At 40.1% G+C, this 16,585-nt stretch overlaps 2 protein-coding genes across 5 annotated transcripts in view; one reads left to right on the top strand and one right to left on the bottom strand.

Annotated features, from left to right (window-relative positions):
* Positions 1-681, top strand: part of ETFA (electron transfer flavoprotein subunit alpha) — a 33,828-nt gene extending 33,147 nt beyond the window's left edge. For both annotated transcript variants that reach the window (XM_035112387.2, XM_035112386.2), the window contains exon 12: positions 414-681. In XM_035112387.2, coding sequence (XP_034968278.1) covers positions 414-449 — 36 coding nt within the window. In that variant the 3' untranslated portion in view covers positions 450-681. The remainder of the gene's footprint in view (positions 1-413) is intronic.
* Positions 682-6,852: 6,171 nt separating this feature from the next.
* The window catches only part of TMEM266 (transmembrane protein 266), a 106,504-nt gene continuing 96,771 nt past the window's right edge, over positions 6,853-16,585 (bottom strand). For all 3 annotated transcript variants that reach the window (XM_035112720.2, XM_060279103.1, XM_060279102.1), the window contains one exon: positions 6,853-8,230. In XM_035112720.2, coding sequence (XP_034968611.2) covers positions 7,608-8,230 — 623 coding nt within the window. In that variant the 3' untranslated portion in view covers positions 6,853-7,607. The remainder of the gene's footprint in view (positions 8,231-16,585) is intronic.

Raw genomic sequence — 16,585 nt, 5'->3', positions numbered from 1 at the left:
TGAACCAGAGCAGCACATGGAAAGGCCGTTTACCTTCCCGCTGTAGCGGTTCCTATTTATCTACTTGCATTTTGACGTGCTTTCGAACTGCTAGGTTGGCAGGAGCTGGGACCAAGCAACGGGAGCTCACCCCGTCACAGGGATTCGAACCGCCGACCTTCTGGTCAGCAAGCCCTAGGCTCAGTGGTTTAACCACAGCGCCACCTGGGCAGAGCAAGCATACAATACCTTAAGAGTATCATGTGAACTTTGTGCTTGCTGTTGGTCACCACATGGCGATTTGTTTGTTTTTAAGGTCAACCAAATGTTCTTAAGTTTAGCTGCTTAAATATGTTTCTTAAACTTTCATAACACTTCTAAGATGTTCCAGTTCTTTGCATATTTAAGTTTAGCTGCTTTTGTGGCTTTTTCAGGTTGTTCCCGAATTGACAGCGGCATTGAAAAAGTGAAAACCTCAAGTATTTGGGCAGAAGTGAATGTGACCAGCTTTGAAATGATTATTTTAAACAATTATTTTTAAATGAAACTAAAAATGTAATAACTGGTGATCTGTTGCCAAAATTGTATGTTGTAGGTGATCTCTGATTGCCTTGTAATATATTTTTTTTGCCTTTTTAGTTCCCATTTGACAAACTATTTGATGAAGACTTTCTAATTCTATAATAAAATATGCATCGGATACATTTTGTGTTGTACTTATGTGAAGAGGAATCCTCATGAATCATAGAATCAGAGTTGGATGGGGGACCTAGAGGGTCATTAGTCCATCTCCCTTCAATGCAGGAATCTCAACTAACGCATCCATGACCATCCAACCTCCCAAGACTGTTTCACTGTCAAATAGCTCTTACCCTCAGAACGTTCTTCCTGATGTTTAGTCGGAATCTCCTTTCTTGTAATTTGAAGCCAAGTCCTGCCCTCCAGAGCAGGAGAAAACAAGCTTGTTCCATCTTCCATGTTACAATCCTTGAGATATTTGAAGATGGCTATCATACCTCCTCTTTTTCCAGGCTAAACATAAACTGGACACAGTACTCCAGGCATGTCCTTACCAAGGCAGAATAGAGTGGGACTTATTACTTCCCTTGATCTGGACACTATACTTCTGTTGATGCAGTCTAGAACAGCATTAGCTTTTGTAGCTGCTGAATCACACTCTTGATCCATATTAAGCTTGTTGTCCACCAGGACCCCTAGATCCTTTTCACACATACTGCTGGCAAGCCAGGTGTCCCCTTCATATACCATACTTTTCTGTGTATAAGACTAGGTTTTTTAACTGAAAAATTATGTTTAAAATCTGGGGTCGTCTTATACATGGTTAGTGGCTAGGGGTGACGTGGGATTGGTTGATGCCGTAAGTCGGAGGTGGTCTGCAGCATGTTATTGGTGTCTGTGGCAAGGGGTAGTGTTGATTGGATGTTGCTGCGGCAATTGGGCGGGCAATAGGCTGCTTCTGCTGTTGAGGGGACAGACGTTTGGAGCCTGTTACGACACACACGAGTGTTAGTGTCAGCCAGGCAGGTGAGTGATTTTCGACAATCCCTCCCCTAAAAAAGCTCAACAACTCTGGGCAATCTCCCATTTTCTTAATTTTTAGTCTCCCAAAATAGGGTGTGTGTTTTATACATTGGGGGGGGGGTGTTATACACGGAAAAGTACGTTATTTGAGAATTTGGTTCTTCCTGCCTAAGTGCAGAACATTACATTTGTCCTTATTGAAATTCATTTTGTTGGTTTGTGCCCAGTTTGCCAATCTGTTAAGGTCATTTTGAATCCTGATTCTGTCTTCTGCAACATTTACAGTATCTACACCTCCCAGTTTGGTGTCATCTGCAAAGTGGATGAGCATCTCAATTCCTTCAGGTCGTTTATAAAAATGTTGGACAACAGTGGGTCCAGGACAGGAACCCTGCAGGACCCCACCTGGCACTTTTCCCCATGCCTTGACATGTATCTACGATGCCCTGAAATATACTGATCTGTGCTTAGTTCCACTTGCGCCATCTTCTCTTACATTGGGCGTCTGCTTTAATCACTGTACTACAAAGGTAAGATCACTAACATAATTGTATTCATTCATAACTATAAACCTGGAACAACTAACCAACTGTTGGTTGCTCAGTGGACAAGGACCGAACACAGAAAAACATGAGTAAATCCCGAGTCTTAAAATGACATTAATGTTGGTAACCCTTAGGGATTTCCTGTGTAAGCAGAATGTAGAAAGCTTGTTTGGCAAATGCGTTTTGTTGCATGCACTGATTATAATAAAACATTATATTGTGTCAAAATGTACAAATTATGCAGACAGATTTTGCACTGTCCTGCAGTTATAGCATGTGAGACTAAACAGATTAAAGACAAAGGTAGCTTCAATTTCCAGAATGGATTTTGCTCCTAGTCTCCCCCCCCCCAAACAAAAGTTTGCAGATATGACTTTATGATATACATGGCATGTTGAATCTACCTTTCTAAACAATATGTCCCATAGTTCTTGAGTCGGGGGCTTTTTGGGGTGCAGGAAGGGAAGAGCTAGAATTATTTACCACAATGTACTTGCATGCACTGGTACAAGTCAATCACCATTTGGGTTTATTTGCTTTGTTCACACCATTGTTTGTGTGCATTTTCAGTGTAGTTAGAATTCTAAGACTTGGCTGCTAATCTTCAAATATTGTTTGGAAATGCAACAATTGTTCTCTTGTTGAAACAGAAGCTCTTAACACTTGCAAAAATTAGACTATATATGTGCTTTTTTTTGTTTTGTATAGTGATAGGCCTCCCCTGGTTCCTTTAATAAAATATCACTAGAGCCACTAGCTTCCTTAAAATAGTGCATCTAGCAATACAGCAGCTACTTTAACAATAGGCTGTGGATTGCAGGCCAAGAGGTCTGTTGTAGGCCCTTGGGAAAAATCTTAACCTGCGGATAGCATGTTGTCACCTTGGTTTTCCTCTCCACCAAGCCTGCCTGTTTTGGCATGGTCACTAGGTTTTATTTTACCTTGGGCTCCCATCTCCTGCTCTGTCATGATCTGCATCTTTAATAAATAGGTGACAGTTGGGCAGATCTGGTGCCTATCCTGGGAGTTGTGACTTCCACCCTATTAGCAGATCTAATCTGATTGTGACGTGATTAGACAGCCAACATAACACTGAGATGGGGGTGGGGAGGGTGGTTAGCTGCTATAACCAGAACAGAAGCCTTAGAGACAGCCTGTCTGTGGTGGTTAGGCTTCAGAAGATAAAGAAACCACAAAGTTGAAAGAGACAAGAAGCAAAAAGGAGTCCGACAAAACAATCTTGTAGGCCCAAAGGAAGCTTGTGAATGGTTTGCAATAAATGGTGTTAGTCCCGCTAAGCTGTATCTGGCTGTGATAAATGATTCAAGCCACTAGGAGCTAGATAGGAATATTCCCTGGTAGGCTATTGGAGGCATTTAGTTACAGAATGTGTAGGTGAGCTATGAAAGGAATCATTGATATTGCGCAAGGAGGTTCCACTCTATAGAAAGCTATATAATGCTCCATCTGTGTTCAGCCAGTTTTTATGAGCAATTCCTTCCAGCTTCATGAGACATCAGCTGAAAATTAAAAGGGACAAAAAATGATTCTCTTCTGACAAGTACTCTGTTTTGCACAAGACACTGAAATCTTGACAGAGCAGCACGCATTAAAATGTGGGGCTTAATTCTACCACGGGCCCTTCTCTTCATGTGGTATATGGAGGCTTTAGCTAAAACAGCAGTGTGTACACTTCTGTTACTTTTCAGTTTTGTGGTAGCACACATCATGAATGGGAGTTGTGACATTTTTTTTGGGGGGGGGGTAGTATTTAGGATACTAGAGGTCCAACTTTACCTAATGAGGCCTTTACCCAAGTATGGATATGACACTGCCTTTATAATGGCAGTCCATTGGCCTGTCTTCACTGGATGAGAGCTAATAAATTGAAGCTTAATCCAGAAAAGACAGAGGCACTGTTGACGGGTGGTTCCCTAAACTGCATGGATGGATTCAGGTAGGTAGCCGTGCACACGAAATCTTATACCCAGAACAAACTTAGCTGGTCTCTAAGGTGCTACTGGACATATTTTATTTTTTATTATTTATTTTGACTGTATGGATGGGATGTGGCCTGCAAGTCCTTCTGAAGGAGCAGATGTGTCAATCACTATCACTTGTGGCCTTTGGTTGGTGGGCATCTACACCCCTATCTGGACAGGGATTAACCTAACTTCTGCTGTCTATGCTCTGGTAACCTCTAGGCTAGATTACAGCAATGTCTTGAAGATGACTTGGAAACGGCAGCTGATGTAGAATTTTGACAGGAGGTTGCTCACTAATCCTGGCCTGACTGCACTGCCAGTTAATTTCTGGGATGAATTTAAAGTGCTGATTTTGACCTATACCTCAAGGGTCGCTTCTAGCCATGTGAACCAACCTGGACCCTGTACTAGTCATCTGAGGCCCTTCTGCATGGTCGTTCTCAGAAGGTCTGGAGGGTGGCAACACAAGAATGGGCCTTTTCTCCCTGCTGGCTCCTTGCCTGTGGAATGCTCTCTCAAGAGCACACCCAGCCCATCTTTGTTTAGCTTTAGGTGCAAGGTAGGAACTTTCCTTTTTACCCAGACTTTTGACCCTTAGTTTGAAGGGTTTTTCTTAGTATTTGTCGCCTCTTTTCGTGGGGTATGATCTGCTGTGTCTTTCATCTGCTTGTTTTTAAAAAGTTTTTATTTATGTTTATAGTAACTGATTTTTGTATATTTTTGTATATTTTGTATATTTGTATCATTTTTATGAGTAAAAACAACTAAACAACAGTATGTGGAATCAGATTTTTCCTGTGTGAATCCAGAATGAACAGATTTTTTCCCCAATAAAAACTGGCAAAAAAAACCCACTTGAGTCCTCCAGCATAACAAAGGAGCAGAGATGGAGATGGAGCTTTGCCCCAGCCTCCATCTTCACGCAAGCCCTGACTCCCCCCACTGCACCCCCAGCCCAACACACACTTCAGCACTTCCTAATGCTAAGCACAGATCACTGTCAACAGCATAAAAACAAACTACCGGTGTCCTGATGTGACTGGAAAAGCAGGATCCCTTTTAGCTGCTTTACAGAAGTATTAAAAATATTAACCGCCATAGGGGATAGACTGGAGTATTGCCAGATACTGCCTCCAGCTGCTGAGCTCTGAGCCCATCTGCCTGTCTAGCTTTTGGCTTGCTCAAGACCTCTCAGCTTCATGTGCAACTCCCATCTTCAAAATAACATCTGTCTTATCAAGGAGCTGCTACACTTGTAGAGGAAGGGGATAACCTCCATCAAAGTTATGACCACTTTGTACCTCCAGGCAAAGATACAGCAAATACCATTAGGTTCAGCTGTGAATATCACATACTTTCTGTGCCAGGTGGCCAAGCACAAGTCGGCTCAATATAATATCCTTGCTGATCTGGAATTGTCCCTGTTTGAAGCCCCAAAGAGCTGCTTCTATTCAGTGTGGACAATGCTGAGCTTGGTAGACCAATGCCTTATGGTAGTTTGCTGTTTTCCTATATTAGTTCATCTTGTTTCCTGAAGTAGAAGATGCAAAGCCCTTTTCACACACACCCACACCCACAAATAGTATACAATCAATTGTGGAAGTTTACATAAATGTCAAAGAAATGAATGGGAGATCTGCAGGTCACCCACAAGAAAGGATTTTGAAAATACAGTGTCATAAATGCACAAGGAGACAGCTGCCATCCAGACACAGAACAGACTCGCTTCAGCAAACTGGTGGCCTCATCTACCTTTGGACCAAGAAAACAAATACTACTGTCCTTATAAGAAGAGGAATCAATCCTTCTAGCCATGTGTTATTTAGAGGGAAAAGCAGCTAGGTAGTCTTCATAGGCTTGGTAACTATCTGGAGTAAGTGGGTATAAAATAATACCTTATCTACCAATATTTTGAAAACAAATTGTTCACATTCTCACCGTAAGAAGGGTGCCCTTGGATCAGACCAAGCATTCACTTTCCAGCTTCCCATTTCCAACAGGACAGCCAGAAGCATCTGGGAAGCAGGTTATGGAGACAACGCTGCCCCACTGTTGCCCCCCAGCCATCCCTGTGCAGGAATTCAGAAAAAAATGGGGCCTGCAACAAAATGTTGTGGTGTATTGTTGCCTTTCAACAGGAGTGCTCCAGTTCAGGGTTCCAGCCAGCAATGCCCTCCTCCCAGTTATTCCTTCCAGCTTCCATCCCCCCCCCTAAGTAGCACTCAACTTTCTGTGGCTTCTGAGCATTCCTTATTGGGATGTTTGGGTTTTTTCTTTGTTACCCCTCCCTCCTTAAATTTTTTTTTGCTGTATTTCTGCAAATTTCTGGATTACTCTCAGCATGCAGATACCAATCCTATTGTTGCTCAGTGGGCCCATTTTGGTTCTGTCATGTCAGCACCCACCACTTTTGAACTTGGGAGTAAGGAGCCATGGCAAATGCTCGCTGATAGATCTCTACTCCAAAACATGACAGGATAGGCATAAGATTTACATGGCTACCACTCCTCCCTCCATAAGAATAAGCCACATCAAACGGTCTGAAAAGGACCCACCCCCTAATGTAGAAAGGAGAACTAAACAAATGTCTAACATGAAATGACATTGCCTGCTTTAGTGCAGGAGTGGCCAACCTGTGGCCCTTTAGATGCTGATGGGGGACAAAACTCCCATCCGCCCCCTGCAGCATGATGGAATTGTAGCCCAGTATCATGTTAGGGCTATAGGGTAGCCACTGCTGCTTTTGGCTGCTTTAAAAAACAAAAAAAACAACACACACAGACCACCACATATCACACCAAAGTAGGCTCAAAGTATTTTTTAAAAAATGAAGCATCATGCATTTAGGATTTTTTAATATAAAAAATTCTTTTTAATTAAAACCATATTTGTAAAATGTCCGTTTTTACTCTGTTGTCTTCGAGATGACAACTTTTAATTTTGTCAAAATATTTTCTTCCCAAAGTTCATGCTAAAAATAAAAAGATCACTTTTTTAAAATTTCTTTGTTCTGCATCATTCAAAGTACTCCCTGAAAAAATGGTTTTGTTTTCTCCTCAGGAAGAACAAAAATATTTGCCATATTTATACAAAGGGGTTTGCAGTTGTCACATATAAAGGGAGATTGTAAGAAAGAGTAGGAGAGAAGTTTACATCCGCTTGTATCATACCCTGCTGAAACCTGACCTGATAGAAGATTGTCCAGAATTCCTTAAAAACTGTGTGATTTGTGTCTGCTTCTTTAAAAAAAACACAACGCATTAAGAATCTATACAGCTTTGAGGTCATTGTTTTAACATAATGGGTCTCTGCCCCCATCCCTTCAACTGGGACTTCAGGTGGTAGAAATGTCAAGTTTTCCGTGCTGGCTCTCTCACAACTCATGCATTTTGTTTCCTGTTTAAAAGAATATTTAACTCATTCCAATCCATGCAAAATACCCACCCAGGGGTTGGCTCCAGCAGCCCCATTTAAAGCTTTAGTATGTGTCCCTTGCAAAGCATCTCCTTTATTTATTTATAACCCCAATGGCAGCAAAATCTGGGATTTGGGGATTCTATGAATCTGGGACCCTGTTTAACTTTTGCTCTTTGGATTCCAAAGGCATATACTTGTCGATCACAGGCGTAGTATTCTGCTGAAAGTGGATTACCGGCTTTATCTGAAACATACCAAAGCTTTCTTGGTTCTTCCTGTTGTAAATGTTCACTCGGTGCTCCAGTTCTGGGCTGGCTTTGGTAGACCCTGATGGGCTTGGCAGTTTCAGGTTGACCGGATCCAGTCCTTTTTGCGTCAAGCAGGAATCGTCGGACAAGGATGACAGCAGTTCTTGCACCACAGCATTGTTGACTCTGCTGTGGGTGGAGGAAGAATCTACCTGATCATGTTTGGCTACATGGCAAGCCCTCTCCAAGGGGCAATACTCGGAGGACTCCTCCCGGGTCGTACTGCAGTCCGTGGAAGAGCCAAAGGTCTGGCTGCTGTCACTCTGGGTTCTGGTGACGGAGCTGTCTGTGGACCTGGAGGCACTGCCTGAGGCAACGCTGGTGGAAGTCCCGTTGCTCCCCATCATCTTCATGGGCACATCCACCGTGAAGAGGTCGGGGGAGATGTTGGGGTGGTGCACATCAATCGCAGCCGTCGTAATGACACAGATGGCTCCTTCTGGAACACCGCTGTCTACAGGCACACAGCAGAAGGGGCAAAGTGTTACAGCAGCAGCTCTCAAACTTATTCAGGCCACCTGCCCCGCCCCCCAGTGGTTCCCCAAACTCACCCCATGGTCCCCAACCCTATGCTCCAAAAAGCACTATTCAGAATAGTGCGTCTGCACGACCCGCTAAGGGAAGATCTGTGAAATTTGGAAGTCGTTTATGGAATTGCAGATTCCACAGAGATACAAACAGGTAAAAGTCACATGTTATCACTTCTATATTAGGATGATTTATAAATTTATTTATTTATATTTATTAAGATGTTTATGAATCACCCCTCATCAAAAGGTATCAGAGCAGTAAACAATAAACAGCCATTCCTAAAGTAATGACTTTTAAACACCTCTTAAAAACCTAAATGTTTGCCCAGGCTTTTCTGAACTCAAACTCTTGGCATTTTAATTTTCTGTTTTGTACACTGCTTTAGTTTTAAGGACAATGTTTTTTAAAAAGTTTACATGATTTTTTTACTATAAAGAGCTACATAAAATGTTGGTTGAAAAATAATACAGAGCCTGCTGGATCCAGGCCAATGGCGCAGTGAGTCCAGCCTCCTATTCTCACAGGGAAGCCACAAGCAGGAGCTGAGCACAAGAGCCTCCCCTGGAGACCAGAAAACACAGGGAAAGGCAGACATGGGAGGAATTTTTGGATCAGCAAAGAGAGACGAGTGTGACTGTGAGTGTTGCTCCTTACTTTCTTAATATACACAGTTAACAGAATCTGAGGGTTTTGGTTGCAAGATTTATAGGTTCCTTCCATCTGATCCCAGTTATAATAAAAACACACAAAAGACACCTCAAATTTTCCATAGCTTGCATCCACGCCCTGCATTTTTGAGGTATAGGTGTAGGGCAAAATAAAATGTATTTATGATGTTATTTTGCAAATTAAAACGTTTGCTTTTTAAAAATGGAGTTCCACCCAACTCCCACTCCACAAATCAGGAAAGCTGCTTTGAAAATATGCCTTCTACCTTTTAAAAACATGAATAAAGGGTTGTGTGCATGAAGTGGTGCGGCAGTTTCAGAATGAAATCCATTTCCAGTATGACCCAGTGACCACTACTCTAGCATCGGTCTTCTCTAGTGTCGAATTATTTTATCCTTCACTCATTCAGCTTCACCCCTTTAAAAGGACACCAGCATGACTTATCATCAGTTTCCTCCCCATGGGGGAGTTGCTTCCCCTCGTTTCCATTTGAGATGCTGCATTTTGAAAAATAAATTATTTAGACCTCAAAGTACACCTAAATCTTAAAACATTACTGTTGGCTTCCAGGGGAGGTCTGATGTCCAGACCTAGAGGCTTCTAGAAGCCCAGGGCAGAAACAAGCTGGAAGGATCATAGTTCATTGGTAGAGCATCTGTTCTGCATGCAGAAGGTCTGGGATTCAAATCCTGTCATCTCCAGGGAGAGCTGTAAGTGTCCTCAGTCTTGAACCCTAGCGAGTCACTGCTAGTCAGGATACACAACAAGGAGCTACAGGGACCAATGGTCTAACTAAGTGTAAGGCAGCTTCTGACACACTAGGGAGCTTCCCTTGCAAGCCCCATGGAAATGAAACAAAACTATACAGCCTTCACTGATTTCCATGGAGTTGGCGCCTAAGAACAGACTTGCATGTGTATCCCGCCCCCCACAAATGTATTTGCAAACAATGAGTAAGAAACTACTAATGGCAAGTAGTCACCAAAATGAAGCTTTAATTATTTAACTAATTACTTTATAAAAAATATTTATATAATGCTTTATCATAAATATTTATCACAGCAGTTTACAACAATATAAAGAAAAAAATCAGTAATATTGAAGTCCTTGAATAGTAATTGCTAACTTCTGGGAAATGATTTATAATGAAATGAAAAAAGTGTTGAAAAACACATTTATTAAGAAACCAGAAGCTTTTATACCTGGGATAGTTAGAGAAGAATTACCAAAAAAAGATACCACATTTTTCCTGTATGCCACAACAGCAGCAAGGATTTTATTAGCTAAGAATTGGAAGACCGAAGACAGACCTAAGTGGATGAATGGCAGTTGAAGATGATTGAATTTATAGAACTGGCCGAGCTGACCGGGAGACTTCGTGACCAGAGGGAAGAGTCAGTGGAAGAAGATTGGAAGAAATTTAAAATTTATTTAAGAAATAACTGTAATATCAGAATTGTTTAAGATAAGATTCGGAAGTACAGGGAGGCTGTAGAGGTAGATTTGTAGAGGTAGAGTAGAATATTAAGATTCAGATATAAAGGTATAATAAGAATTGTTAAATAATTAATATGAAAAAATAGATGATTGAAGTATAATATAGAAATTTGCTAGTTAAGGTAATAATAAGATAATTGAAGCATGATATAGAAATTACTAAGGATGGTATATAATGAAAAGCAGAAAGGAGGAACTTGAGGAAGTCAACAATGTTAAGACATATGAGTGATATAATATGGTTCTTTTTTCTTTTTGTAATGTATATTTTGTATTTTTGTGTTTTGTGATTTATGTGATTCTTTGCTGTATTTTTTTCTTTTTTCAGTTTTATAAAACCAATAAATATATTGGGGGGGGGGGAGAATAGTAATTGCTACCAGATGTTTAAAGGGCATATGTGAGGATGTGCTGGAAGGGGGAAGGTTCGACACGGCATGAAACCTTCCTATGCCGATACAACAGAGTGGATTGCACAGGGAGGTGCAGGTTTTAACGGGGCTTCTATTCTTCCAAGCTGCTAGACAGAAAGGTGGACGGGCAGTTGGGTCAAGTTGGTTGCAAGATCTGCTGGAATCGGACAGCTTGCTCAACGGCACTTTACCTCTAAAGGCAGCTTCATGTAGACCAGGAATGGGAAACCTGTGGCTCTCCAGATGGGACTCCAATTCCCACCATCCCTGACCACTGGCCATATGGACGGAGGCTGATGGGAGCTGATCAACATATTCCCAATATGGGCAGACAGGAATGTTTCTACTGGATGGGAGAAGGAGAAATAGATTCAGCAGCAGGGCTTATTCAATAGCTGAACCCTGGCCCCAGAACCTGTTTGGTTTGCAAACGCCTTGCAAGTTGAATGCTTTAGCTACTGAACAACACAAACCAGGAAGTGAGTGTTCCGGTTTGAACGTTCTTTGGAACCCAAACGTCCGATGTGGCTTACAATTTACAAATTAAAATATACACCAACACCTGTTTTACACATATTTGAACTCACATTTACATTCACTATTTGTCAAAATTAACATTTGTGTTTCCATACATTTTTGTTGATTGATTTCCCTTCTTCCTTACTGTCTTCTTATATTCCAAATTACTTTGCACATTGCTTAACCTAATATTGATTTGTAAAAAATTATTCCACAGAGTATATGTACATTGTTATTGTCGTATTTACATTTTCCCCTACTTGACTCAATAAATTTTTAGTATTTATCATTTACCAACATTGAATGCTTGTTTCCACTCTACTGGTCCATCCTTTTAGAGGTTCGAAATGTTTTCTCTATGTAACACATAAATTTCTCCCATTCCTTGTCAAATATTTTGTCATCTTGTTGTCTAATTTTCCCTGTTAGTTTAGCTATTCCCGCATATTCCATAAACTTTTGCCACCAATCTTCTACTGCAGGTACGTGGGGTTGCTTCCATATCCATGCTAATAACAATCTCGCACCTGTGGTGGCATACATAATTTTTTATTGTTCTTCTTTACATCCTCAGCTACCATCCCCAACAAGAAGGCTTCAGGTCTTTTCTTAAAGGTATATTTGAAAATCCTCTTTAGTTCGTTGTATTTTCTCCCAATAATCCTTGACTTTCTCACATCTCCACCACATGTGGAGGAGATCCCCCTCTTCTTTGCCACACTTCCAACACATCTTATTGCCTGTTTTGTACATTCTGAATGCCATCGTCTCACACAAGTTTTCTTTTAGTAACATACATGCAGTGAATTTTATTCCAATGGTCCGTAATTTTATCCATTTCTCAATTCCTATGTTGTAGCCTAGATCCATTACCCATCTCGTTATCACTGCCTTGACTTCCTCGTCTTTAGTGTGTCATTCTAATAGAAATTCGTAGATTTTTGATAACGTTTTTACCTTGCACTAATATTTTGTCTAACATCTCTGATGTTAAAATCCTTTCGATTTTTTATCTCTTAAGTTTCCATTGTGTATTTGATGATATTCGAGCCAACCTCCCAGTCTGTCTTTTAACTCGTTGTATGTTCTGATCTTAATTGAGTTATTCTCTTCCACCAATATCTCTCTATAAACCAACCATTGTCTTTCATGTTTAATTTCTTCACCATGAACGCCTCTTGTGGGGATAGCCACCAAGAGGTCTTTCTCTCTAACCATTCCTTATATCTATCCCAGACCTCATAGAGTGGTCTCTTGATGGCATGGTTTAAGAAGTTTCTGTCTGATCCAGTCTTACCGTACCAGAGGTAAGACATTTTCATACCCTTCCAGATCCAGAATAGCTGGGCTTGTCAATTTCATCCATTCTACCCATGTTAAGCACGCCGCCTCATAATAGATCTTAAAGTCTGGGAGCGAGAAGCCTCCCCTTTCAATCTTATCAGTTAGCAATTTGAAATTTATTCTAGGCTTCTGGCCTTGCCAGACGAATCTAGAAATATCCCTCTGCCATTCTGCGAATTTACTCTGCCCTGTTATTATGGGAATTGCTTGTAATAAGAATAACATAATGGGTAGGATGGTCATTTTAACTGCTGCAATCCTTCCCCAGAATGAAAGCTTAATTCTACTCCTTGTTTCTAGCTTAAGTTTGTGTTTTTTGGGGAGAGCCAAATGCCCAGGTACTTTTTCTTTGTCATCATTATACCTGTGTCTTTCTGTAATTGATCTGCTTGTTCCTCCTTTAGGTTTTTTTATCATCTTTGTTTTGCTCTTATTTATTTTTAATCCTGCTACCACCCCATACTCTTCTATGATTTTCAGTACAGTGGTTTATGAACACAATTGGTTCCGGAAGTCTGTTCATAAACTGAAGCGTTCATAAACTGAAGCGAACTTTCCCATTGAAAGTAATGGAAAGTGGATTAATCCGTTCCAGACGGTCTGCGGAGTAACCGTTCATAAACTGAAGCGAACTTTCCCATTGAAAGTAATGGAAAGTGGATTAATCCGTTCCAGACGGGTCCGCGGAGTACTTAAACTGAAGCGTTCATAAACTGAAACATGGGTGTAATTGGTTCCGGAAGTCTGTTCATAAGCTGAAGTGTTCATAAACTGAAGCGAACTTTCCCATTAAAAGTAATGGAAAGTGAATTAATCCGTTCCAGATGGGTCCGCGGCGTTCATAAACCGAAAATTCATAAACCGAGGTGTTCATAAACTGAGGTTCCACTGTACTTCCATTATTGATAACTGTGGTTCTTGTAAAGTTAATACGATGTCATCGGCAAACGCCTTTGTCATATATTCTCTGACACCCAACTTTATACCTTGAATGTTCTCTGTACTTCTGATCTTTTGAAGCAGTACTTCTAATGAAACAATAAACAAAAGAGGGGACAGTGGGCACCCCTGCCTTGTGAGAATTCTTTCGATACTTTGCCACTTACTATAAGTCTTGCCTTCTGGTGTTTGTATATCGCTTCCACACAGCTCAACATATTTAATCCTAAGCCTATTTGTTGTAAATTCCTTTTCATAAAGGCCCATGACACATTGTCAAACGCCTTTTCAGCATCGACAAAGATTAAAGCAGCCTGCTTATCTATTCTCTTCTCAAGATATTCGATTATGTTTATTATGTTCTTCATATTATCCTTAAGGTAACGCCCTGGTAGGAAGCCTGCCTGGTCCAGGTGTATATTTTTACTCAAGGTGTTTTTAAGCCTCTGTGCCAGTACTTTTGCGAACAATTTATAGTCATCATTCAGCAGGGATATTGGGTGATAGTTTCTGACATTGGTTAGATCTGAACCTTGCTTGGGAATCATTGTGATAAAGGCCTCTTCCCATGATTTTGGTATTTGCCCATAACTCATTATGTTGTTGTTTTTTTTTTTAATGGTATAAAAAACCTTTATTGATATACATGATTAAAAACAATAACAGGTAACAAACATAACATTTGTGTGAATTAAACCTAATATCAGAAGGGTTAACAAAGAAGTTAAAAGTCAAAGAAAGAAAAAGGAAGAAAGAAAAAGAAAAAAAAAAAGAAAAAGAAAAAAAAGAACAGAATCCAAAAGAGTAAAGAAAAAGAAAGAAAAAGGAAAAGGAAAAGATACGGACATTACCTAATGTCCAATGAGGTAAGTCCCTACTTCCACCGCTTCTTCGTACAGTTACATTCGTAATGTATAGCCTGTCTTTTTATAAATATCATAATTGAAACAAATAATCAGTTTACAGCCGTCTAGATCCAGTTCTCATATCCGACAAGATCATCCTAAGCACAACCGAATTTTTGTCCCCTTGCCATATTTCCCCAAATATTCGTTTAAACATTCCCATTGTTTTCTAACCTTGTTTTTGGGTTTTTGGTGGATTATGTCCGTTAGTTTGGCCAACTCTAGATACTCACACACTTTGTCAACCCATTGTCCTTTAGATGGAATATTGGTACTCTTCCAGTTACTAGCTATTAACAATCTTGCAGCCGTTGAGGCATACAAAAAAATACTTTTTTTCCCGCTCGGTATATTGTTGTTCAAAATGCCTAGTAGATACATTTCTGCTTTTTTTTCAAATGAAATTTTTAGTAATTTTATGATTTCCTCATGGATTGTTTCCCAAAAATTTTTAACCACCGGGCACGTCCACCATATGTGAAACAAGCTGCCGGGGGCTGCGTTACATCTCCAACATTTATAACTTAGAGATCTATTTATCTTGGCCAATTTTTCCGGGACCATATACCACCTATAATGCATCTTTATGTAATTCTCTCTTAACGTATAGCAAGCAGTAAAATTTATATCTTTTGACCAGAATTTTTTCCAATTCTCATATGGTATTCCGTAGCCTAAATCTTGTTCCCATTTTGTTAACCATTTCCCTTTTTTTTTCTTCTTCCTGCTCTTTATCACCTAACAACTTATAAACTTTGGCTATAATCTTATCATTATTAAATAGTATTTCTTTTTCAAATTTAGTTGTTTGAGTATTAATTCCTCGTGATTTAACATCTTTATCATATGTAGCCCTCAATTGGAAAAATTCTAGCCAACTTATCCCTAGTGATTTTAGATCCTCATATTTTTTTAGGTTGATAGTCCCTTCCTTCTTTTCTGTCAATTCTCTATAGGTCGGCCACAGTTTTTTCTTGTTACACCTCAGCACGGCATTTGCCTCTACTGGGGATACCCATCCGGGTATTTTATTCATAATCTTTTCTTTAGTTCTATCCCACACCTCGAGCAAAGCTTTCCTCAAGATGTGATTTTTGAATCCTTTATGTATCTGTGCCTTCCCATACCATAGGTAGCCATGCCACCCGAAAACCTTGTCCCATCCCTCGATGTTCAAAATTTCTGTGTTTTTTAGCAGCATCCATTCTTTGAGCCAGCTCCAACAGGCTGCTTCATAATACCTCTTCAAATCTGGGAGCGCCAATCCTCCATTATCCTTTGATTTTATTAGGTCTTCCATTTTTATTCTGGCTTTCTTCCCCTGCCAGATGAAATCGGCTAGGTCCTTCTGCCAGTCTTTAAGGTGTCTGAGTCCCAAAATTATTGGGATATTCTGAAAGAGGAACATTATTTTTGGTAGGACCACCATCTTTATCATTGACACTCGTCCCCAGATTGACAATCTTAATTTGTTCCATTTGGTCATGCTTTCTTTGATTTCTTTCCATTTTTTAAGATAATTATCTTTAAGTAAATTAGTATTTTTGTTCGAGATCCAGATTCCCAAATAGTTGACTTTACTTTCTATTTTAATTCCTGTTTTCTTTACTAAATCTTCATTATCTTTCTCACTCATATTTTTTGTTAATATTTTAGATTTTTCTTTGTTTAATTTGAACCCCGAGACCCTGCTGAATTCTTTCATCTTGGTTAGCGCTTTCATGATGCTTTCTTGGGGTGTTTCTGTAACTATTATTAGGTCGTCAGCAAAAGCTTTCGTCTTGTAACATATTGGGCCCAAGTTGATACCTTTTATCTCTTTATCCTTCCTTAACGCTATTAGGAGTGTCTCTATTACCATAATAAATAACAGAGGAGACAGGGGACACCCTTGTCTCGTCCCTCTTTCTATATTAAAACCTCCGGAAATTTCATTATTGATAATTATCCTTGCCTTTTGTTCTTTATATATTGCTCTTATTCCGTTTAACA

This window comes from Zootoca vivipara, chromosome 9 (genome assembly GCF_963506605.1).
Source record: "Zootoca vivipara chromosome 9, rZooViv1.1, whole genome shotgun sequence".
In the NCBI taxonomy this organism is placed as follows: domain Eukaryota; kingdom Metazoa; phylum Chordata; class Lepidosauria; order Squamata; family Lacertidae; genus Zootoca; species Zootoca vivipara.
The sequence above is the reverse complement of the archived record's forward strand: the minus strand, read 5'-3'. Positions and strand labels throughout refer to the sequence as shown.